Below are 9,678 nucleotides of genomic sequence, written 5' to 3' on the forward strand. Positions count from 1 at the left end.
AATAACTTTTTTCAAAGCTTGGAATTTTTAAAGAACTTTTTTCAAAGCGTGGAATTTTTACCAAAGAAAAATGTTCGAAGTGCTAATTAAAAAAAAATTCAAAACGTGGAATTTTTAAAGAACTTTTTTCAAAGCGTGGAATTTTTAAAGAACTTTTTTCAATGCGTGGAATTTTTAAAGAACTTTTTTCAAAGCGTGGAATTTTTAAAGAACTTTTTTCAAAGCGTAGAATTTTTAAAGAACTTTTTTCAAAGCGTGGAATTTTTAAAGAACTTTTTTCAAAGCGTGGAATTTTTAAAGAAAAATTTTCAAAGCGTGGAATTTTTAAAGAAAAATTTTCAAAGCGTGGAATTTTTAAAGAAAAATTTTCAAAGTGTGGAATTTTTAAAGAAAAATTTTCAAAGCGTGGAATTTTTAAAGAAAAATTTTCAAAGCGTGGAATTTTTAAAGAAAAATTTTAAAAGCGTGGAATTTTTAAAGAAAAATTTTCAAAGCGCTGGTTAAAAAAATCAAAGCGTGGAATTTTTAAAGAAAATTTTTCAAAGCGTGGAATTTTAAAGAAAATTTTTCAAAGCGTGGAATTTTTAAAGAAAATTTTTCAAAGCGTGGAATTTTTAAAGAAAATTTTTCAAAGCGCTGGTTAAAAAAATTCAAAGCGTGGAATTTTTAAAGAAAATTTTTCAAAGCGCTGGTTAAAAAAATTCAAAGCGTGGAATTTTTAAAGAAAATTTTTCAAAGCGCTGGTTAAAAAAATTCAAAGCGTGGAATTTTTAAAGAAAATTTTTCAAAGCGCTGGTTAAAAAAATTCAAAGCGTGGAATTTTTAAAGAAAATTTTTCAAAGCGCTGGTTAAAAAAATTCAAAGCGTGGAATTTTTAAAGAAAATTTTTCAAAGCGCTGGTTAAAAAAATTCAAAGCGTGGAATTTTTAAAGAAAATTTTTCAAAGCGCTGGTTAAAAAAATTCAAAGCGTGGAATTTTTAAAGAAAATTTTTCAAAGCGCTGGTTAAAAAAATTCAAAGCGTGGAATTTTTAAAGAAAATTTTTCAAAGCGCTGGTTAAAAAAATTCAAAGCGTGGAATTTTTAAAGAAAATTTTTCAATGCGTGGAATTTTTAAAGAAAATTTTTCAAAGCGTTGCTTAAAAAAATTCAAAGCGTGGAATTTTTAAAGAAAATTTTTCAAAGCGTGGAATTTTTAAAGAAAATTTTTCAAAGCGTGGAATTTTTAAAGAAAATTTTTCAAAGCGCTGGTTAAAAAAATTCAAAGCGTGGAATTTTTAAAGAAAATTTTTCAAAGCGTGGAATTTTTAAAGAAAATTTTTCAAAGCGTGGAATTTTTAAAGAAAATTTTTCAAAGCGTGGAATTTTTAAAGAAAATTTTTCAAAGCGTGGAATTTTTAAAGAAAATTTTTCAAAGCGCTGGTTAAAAAAATTCAAAGCGTGGAATTTTTAAAGAAAATTTTTCAAGGCGTGGAATTTTTAAAGAAAAATTTTCAAAGCGCTGGTTAAAAAAATTCAAAGCGTGGAATTTTTAAAGAAAATTTTTCAATGCGTGGAATTTTTAAAGAAAATTTTTCAATGCGTGGAATTTTTAAAGAACATTTTTCAATGCGTGGAATTTTTAAAGAAAATTTTTCAAAGCGTTGCTTAAAAAATTCAAAGCGTGGAATTTTTAAAGAAAATTTTTCAAAGCGTGGAATTTTTAAAGAAAATTTTTCAAAGCGCTGGTTAAAAAAATTCAAAGCGTGGAATTTTTAAAGAAAATTTTTCAAAGCGCTGGTTAAAAAAATTCAAAGCGTGGAATTTTTAAAGAAAATTTTTCAAAGCGCTGGTTAAAAAAATTCAAAGCGTGAAATTTTTAAAGAAAAATTTTCAAAGCGCTGGTTAAAAAAATTCAAAGCGTGGAATTTTTAAAGAAAATTGTTCAAACCGCTGCACACTGGTCGAAACCACTGATCTAGCGGCGCGAAAGTCAAAAAATCGAACTATAAAATTGCGAAATATTTTCCATTGTATCGATTACAGACACTTTGCAAACAAAGATTTTTTTTTTCATTTTTGTTGTTGTAAATATTCACTCAGTTATTCACTATCAAATACAAGAGTTTTTGTTGCATCAGAATTTAAAAAATTGTTGCAAAAAAATTAACTTAATATTTGTTTAAATGTTAAATAAATTCGTAATGAAACTGGACAAGACTTATTTTTAATTAATAGCAGAGGGTGTGATTTAAATTATAAAAATTAGTTTGGGGTCTGGAGGTACTTAGTTATGTAGCAATAAATTTTCAAAAAATTCAATTTTTTAGTGTTTTTATGGGCTGTACGCGCTTGTTCTATAGAATGCATCTTGTAAACTTTGGGGAATGAAATTGGACTCTCTGGATACGGAATAACCACATTAGGGCTGCAAATATTTGCAAATCTTTTGGTGACTGCACTTTTAAAATAAGGGATTTTGCATGAAATGCATACAAATTTAGCTGTGCATTTGTATGGGACCTAAATCAAAATATGGACCTACCTTGAGGAGGATTTCTACCCCCGGAGACACTATAATACTATATTATAGCTAAATATGTTATTAAATATGGGATAACAAGTAAAAATTCAACGAATCGGGGGTACCATAAAAGGGCTTACAACGAAACATAAATCCGTGTTGAAAATGTTCTGTAAGAAGATTTTTTACGCAGTGAGAACATGGAATGCAAAATTGCAGCCAAGTTGGATTAAATGTGGTCATGATATTCAAAATACCTTAAATTGGGAGGTACGGTTACATGGGGGCTATATCAAAACGTGCACCTATGTCCATAATTTTTGGTGAAAATATTTTGTGACCACTAGGAACCCTAAGTACCAAATTACAGGTAATTTGCTACGAAATTGTGGCTTAAATCCCCAAAATACCGCAAATCTTAAGGTACCGTTATATGGGGGCTATACCAAAACATCAGCCGATATTGTTCATATTTGGCCCATTATTACCCATAGGTACAAGCTGAGTTTGTACCAAATTTCAGTGACGTATCTCAATACGTTTGCAAGTTATTAATTTTGCGCCGCTAGATTAGTGGTTTCGACCACCGTGCGCTGGTTAAAAAAATTCAAAGCGTGGAATTTTTAAAGAAAAATTTTCAAAGCGCTGATTAAAAAAATTCAAATCGTGGAATTTTTAAAGAAAAGCGCTGATTAAAAAATTCAAAGCGTGGAATATTTAAAGAAAATTTTTCAAAGCGCTGGTTAAAAAAAATTCAAAGCGTGGAATTTTTAAAGAAAAATTGTCAAAGCGCTGATTAAAAAATTCAAAGCGTTGAATTTTTAAAGAAAATTTTTCAAAGCGTGGAATTTTTAAAGAACTTTTTTCAAAACGTGGAATTTTCAAAGAACTTTTTTCAAGAGTAGAATTTTTAAGAACTTTTTTCAAAGCGTGGAATTTTTAAAGAACTTTTTTCAAAACGTGGAATTTTCAAAGAACTTTTTTCAAGAGTAGAATTTTTAAGAACTTTTTTCAAAGCGTGGAATTTTTAAAGAACTTTTTTCAAAACGTGGAATTTTCAAAGAACTTTTTTCAAGAGTAGAATTTTTAAGAACTTTTTTCAAAGCGTGGAATTTTTAAAGAACTTTTTTCAAAGCGTAGAATTTTTAAAGAAATTTTTTCAAAGCGCTGATTAAAAAAAATTCAAAGCGTGGAATTTTTAAAGGAATTTTTCAAAGCGCTGATTAAAAAATTTCAAAGCGTGGAATTTTTAAAGAACTTTTTTCAAAGCGTGGAATTTTTAAAGAAATTTTTTCAAAGTGCTGATTAAAAAAAATCAAAGCGTGGAATTTTTAAAGAAATTTTTTCAAAGCGCTGATTAAAAAAAATTCAAAGCGTGGAATTTTTAAAGAACTTTTTTCAAAGCGCTTATTAAAAAAAATCAAAGCGTGGATTTTTTTAAGATTTTTCTTTTTTTCAAAACGTTTATGATTTTTTTTTCAAAATGTGTATTTTTTAGGATTTTTTTTCAAAGAGTGGATTTTATACGATTTTTTCCAAAGAATAAAAATTTTTTCAAAGCGTGGATTTTTTAAGATTTTTCTTTTTTTCAAAACGTTGGATTTTTTTAAGAATTTTTGTAAGTGATGTGTCTGGGACACATCATGAGAAATAAGAACTACAAAATACTACAAAACATTATCAAAGGAGTGATTGAAGGAAGACGAACCAGGGCAGAAAAGAACTCTCCTGGCTGAAAAATATCCAAACCTGGACCGGACTCCAAGACGAAAGAAGCCTTCAAATGCTGCGAGAAATAGAGAACTTCAATTAATATGAAATGTTCTAAAATATTCACTTTATCACTTAAAATTGTAAAAATATTGTAAATCACATATATCCGAACATCGGATGTGCAAATAAAGAAGAAGAGAAGTGTTTTTAAGTTTTTTTGCAAATCGTGGACTTTTCTGCATTTTTTAAGATTTTTTTTTTTCAAATTCCAAATGGTGGAAAAGGAAAGGGTGCTTGTAAAGACTCTAGCGAAAGGAAAGGGTGTTTCTAAAGGCCCTTGCCAAAGGAAAGTGTGCTTCTAAAGACCATTGCCAAAAGAACGGGTGCTTCTAAAGACCCTTGCCAAAGGAAAGGGTACTTCTATAAGAAGACCTGGTGGTCTTTCATAAAAAGACCTGGTGGTTTCTATAGGTCTTCTATAGCCCCCAGGTCTTCTTACAGAAGATAACGAGGTCTTCTTGCAAAAGATCAAAGATCCGATCTTCCTATAGAAAACCATCTGGTTTTCTTTTCGGAAAACTTTGTTGTCTTCTATTGGAATACCTTGTTGTCATCCCAAACACATTCTCTCCTATAACTTCATAGGTGACCTCGTCCTGATTTTCTCATATTTGTTTTATTGTTGTATTTGTGTAGTTTTTATAGTTTGTATGTGGAATAATTTCAGTTTGTCCATAAGGATTATTTGTCTATAAATAAATATTTGTGCAATAACGTACGAACACACGCACACACAATTCACTGACACTCAATTATGTGCATAACTGCCAGACACATACACACAAACACGTACAAAAAGTCCTCCATTCATGAATTTGTCATATTATTAATGACATTTCCTTTTTGATTGGTGAACTGTAGTTTTACTCCCGTTTTCACAACACCACCACCCTATCTCTGCCATCACCAAAAACCATAGAGTTCCGTTGATTTTCAAATAGTTTAAAACTGTTGTTTTTTGTTATTGTTGTTGTAGTTATTTATTTATATATTTATTAAGTATTTGTAAATAATTTATGGAATATCGTTAAGCTTATCGCGGCTATTAACAGTAGCGATAATTTATGTTGATGACATCGAATGGTGCGATTGCAGGGCATTCCACCCAACTGCGATTCACAAACACAAACCTCCACCTCTGAGCCGGATATGAATTTTTGGCGATAACAACCGGTTGTGGTGTTGACTTTGGCACACAAATAGGTTATGTTTTGAACTGGAAAAGAAGGGAAAGAAAAATATTAATAAGGGATTTGATGCAAATTAAAAACGTTCATTCCTAGAAACACTGGAAAAATTGAAGATGTTCCATATAAAACCTGAAATTTAAGAGCCCTTCTATGAACCCATAGATGCCTAGAGGTATTCTGCGAGCCACAGTAGACTTCTAAAAAGTCTACAACGTCAGTTGCGCGATAATAATGGAATATGATTTCTATAACTTACCAGCCTTATTATGCAAATAGGTATATTTCACACACAACTGGCCCGGGACCATGGCACAGGCTATGGCATCTGGATTATGTTTATACTTAGCCCATAGATCCACAGTATCGGGTATGTTATCATTGTGTGTTGCCACAATGGGTCTGCGGCAGGGTATGTTTTCATTATTTATACGCTCCTCACAAGTCTCATTGCCGATGTAGCTCTTTGGCGGATATGGACCAATCCAAAAGAAACGATAACAATAGGGAACTAAAAACACAACAAAACACAAAAAATTTAAAAAAAAACTTCAAAACTCAAAAATTAAAAATTAAAATTTTCTCAATTTACCCACAATTTGTTGAAGAGTTTGCAAAGCTAACAAAGGCCACCACTTCAAATAAGACCAAGACATTCCACATTTCTTTTTATAAAACAATAATTTTACAAAAACAAAAAAACGGCACAACAACACCACAATTGTTATAATTAAAATTTTATGTTTTCTTCCCCACTTTTATCACCGCACTAAATGACAACAAATTATTGATTTCAATCGAAACGCTATTAACCATCTTTCTAGGTGGTCGTCTCTCTTATCTTATCATTCAATTCTTGGTCTTATTGATGAGCAATCATCTCGTGTTCTCTTTTACCTTTTTGATATCATAAAAAAAGATAAAGAAATAGTTTCGATGATATTTTTAACTGCATTGTCTACAGAGGTGTGTTGTTGCAGTTGTTGTTTTCTCCAATGCTTAGCGTGTGGTGAGAAGGTCACACGGAGAATGCAATAACTGCACTTGACTCGTATACAGTCAAGATATTTTGAAGAAAGATAAAGAAATCCATAAAGATGGATAAAAATGTTGTACTTTGCTGTATAAATTGTCCACATTGATGGATGAAGATGGTGGATAAAATAGCAAACCCCTATTAAACACGTTGAAGAACAAATTAATTATATACGTTTGTGAATAACATTATCCACATTGATGGATAAAATTATCCACGCTTATGCCGAGTATTATCCACGTTGGTGGATGTAACTAGCCAACGTTGATGAATAATATTATCCACATTGATGGATGAAATTATCCACACTGGTGCATAATATAATAAAATTATCCACGGTGGTGGATAAAATTATCCGCGATGGTGGATAAAATCAACAACCAAAATTATAAAAGAATATCCACGTTTGTGTAAAAAATTATCCACGTTGATGGATAAAATTATCCACATTTGTGGATAAAATTATCCAAGTTAGTGGATCAAATTATTCACGTTGGTGGATTAAATTATCCAAGTTGGTGAGTGTAACTAGCCACGTTGATGAATAAAATTATCAACATTTGTGGATAAAATTATCCACATTTGTGGATAAAATTATCCACGTTTGTGGATAAAATTATCCACATTGATGGATAAAATTATCCACGGTGGTGGATAAAAGTATCCACTGCTGTGGGCAAAAATTATCCACTGTGGTGGATAAAATTATCCACGGTGGTGGATAAAATTATCCACGGTGGTGGATAAAATCCACAGCCAAAATTATCAACGTTTGTGCAAAAAAATATCCATGTTGATGGATAAAATAAAATAATAATAATAATGGATAAAATTATCTACATTGGTGGATAAAATAATCCACGTTGGTAGATAAAATTATCCACTGTGGTAGATCAAATTATCCACCGTAGTGGATCAATTTATCCACCGTTGTGTATAAAATTGGAACCTGAGTATCCTGTGCCCCGTCCACAAGAAGGGAGATAAGACTGTATGCTCTAACTATAGGGGCATAAGTCTACTCCCTATTGCCTACAAGATCGTGTCAGGGATATTGTGCGAACGACTAAAGCCTATGGTCAACGAGATAATTGGACCATACCCATGCGGCTTTAGACCTGGCAAGTCCACCATTGACCAGATATTTACCCTGCGGCAAATCCTGGAGAAGACCCAAGAGATGCAAATCGACACCTACCACCTTTTTGTCGATTATAAAGCAGCCTTCGACAGCCCGCTGCGTTCAAAGGTATTCCAAGCCATGTCTGAATTTGGTATCCCCGCAAAGCTCATCCGGCTTTGTAAAATGACTTTAACTGACACGAGGTCCTCAGTTAAAATAGGAAAGAACCTCTACGAAGAGTTTGGTACCAAAAGAGGTTTCAGACAAGGAGACAGCCTTTCGTGTGACCTCTTCAACATCCTGCTAGAAAAGGTTATACGAGAGGCAAACGTCAAAAGAAGTGGCACAATCTACACAAATAGTCACATGTTACTTGCTTACGCTGATGATATAGACATCATGGGCCGATCAGTAAAAGAAGTAACTGATACCTTTATAAAGGTCGAAGGAGAATCTGCTAAAGTGGGTCTGGCGGTAAACGGTGAGAAGACCAAGTTGATGGTGTCGACGCGCAATGCATCCATTGAGCTCGGACCGACTGTGGATGTTGGTTCCTATAATATTGTGGTAGTAAAAGACTTCGTCTACCTCGGCACCTCCGTAAACACAACAAACGACATCAGTTGTGAAATAAAAAGAAGAATTGTATTGGCCAACAGATGCTACATTGGTTTAAGTAAGCAGTTTAAAAACAAAACCACATCTCGTCAAACAAAAATAACGCTCTACAAAACACTGATACTACCCGTGCTGATGTATGGCTCCGAAGCCTGGGTACTTGCGCAAGCAGGCATGGCAGTGCTTGGTGTGTTTGAGAGAAAAATTCTTCGAAAGATCTACGGACCAATCTGCGTTGACGGTGAATATCGACGTCGCATGAACCACGAGCTGTATCTGCTATACAACGACATCAATATAGTTAAACGTATCGAGATGCAGCGATTGCGTTGGCTAGGCCATATCATAAGAATGAGCGATGATCAATTTATCCACCGTTGTATATAAAATTATCTATGCTGGTGGATAAAATTATCCATGCTGATGCCTAAAAATGTCCACGTTATTTATGTTGATGGATAATATTGTCCACGTTGGTGAAAAATTTATCCATGTTTATGGATAAAATTATCCACCTTATTGGATAAAATTATCCACATTGGTGGATAAAATCATTCATGTTGGTGGATAAATTTATCCACGTTGGAGGATGAAATTATCCATGTTGATGGATAATATTATCCACGTTGGTGGATAATATTATCCATGCAGATGGCTAAAATTATCCATGCTGAAAGATAAAATTATCCATGCTGATGGATAAAATTATCCACATTAGTGGATAAAATTATCCACGTGTTATGGATAAAATTATCCATGCTGATGGATAAGATTATCCACGTTGGTGGATAATATTATCCATGGAGATGGATAAAATTATCCATGCGGAAAGATAAAATTATCCATGCTGATGGATAAAATTATACACGTTGGTGGATAAAATTTTCCACGATGGTAGATAACATTTCCTACGTTGGTGACTAGAATTATCCACGTTGGTTTATAAAATTATCCACATTGGTTTATAAAATTATCCACGTTGGTAAATAAAATAATCCAAGTATGTGGATAAAATGACCCCGTTGGCGTATAAGATTATCCACATTGATGGATAAAATTATCCACCTCGGTTAATAAAATTATCCAAGTATAAAATTATCAAATGGATAAAATTATCAAATTATCCACGTTTTTGGATAAAATTATCTGATGGATAATTCATGCTGATGGATAAAAATATCCACATTGGAGCATAAAATTATCCATGCTGATAGATTAAGTTGTCCAAGTTGATGGACAAAATCACCCATTCTGATGGATAACATTATCCATGAAGATGGATAAAATTATCCACTTTGGTGGACAAAATTATCCATGCTGACGTATAGAATTATGCACTTTGGTGGAAAAAATTGTCCACGTTGTTGAACATCATTATCCACTTTGGTGGAAAAAATTATCCATGCCAATGTATACAAATATCCATGCTAATGGATAAA

The 9,678-nt window shown here is 32.4% G+C and overlaps 1 protein-coding gene across 2 annotated transcripts; it reads right to left on the reverse strand.

Moving 5' to 3' along the window:
- Positions 1-5,252: 5,252 nt before the first annotated feature.
- Positions 5,253-6,168, reverse strand: LOC141406820 (uncharacterized). 2 transcript variants are annotated; one of them, XM_073992874.1, is made up of 3 exons: positions 6,059-6,168; positions 5,722-5,973; positions 5,253-5,491 (listed from the first exon to the last, which is right to left on the reverse strand). In XM_073992874.1, exons 1-3 carry the CDS (start codon positions 6,123-6,125, stop codon positions 5,271-5,273), a joined length of 540 nt encoding a protein of 179 aa, XP_073848975.1. In that variant the 5' UTR covers positions 6,126-6,168; the 3' UTR covers positions 5,253-5,270. The 2 variants fall into 2 exon arrangements, with proteins under 2 accessions (XP_073848975.1, XP_073848976.1); XM_073992875.1 differs by having other exon boundaries at positions 6,055-6,158.
- Positions 6,169-9,678: the final 3,510 nt, after the last annotated feature.

The sequence above is a fragment of the Musca autumnalis genome, unplaced genomic scaffold (assembly GCF_047663935.1).
Source record: "Musca autumnalis isolate F117 unplaced genomic scaffold, ASM4766393v1 scaffold_5, whole genome shotgun sequence".
Lineage (NCBI taxonomy): Eukaryota > Metazoa > Arthropoda > Insecta > Diptera > Muscidae > Musca > Musca autumnalis.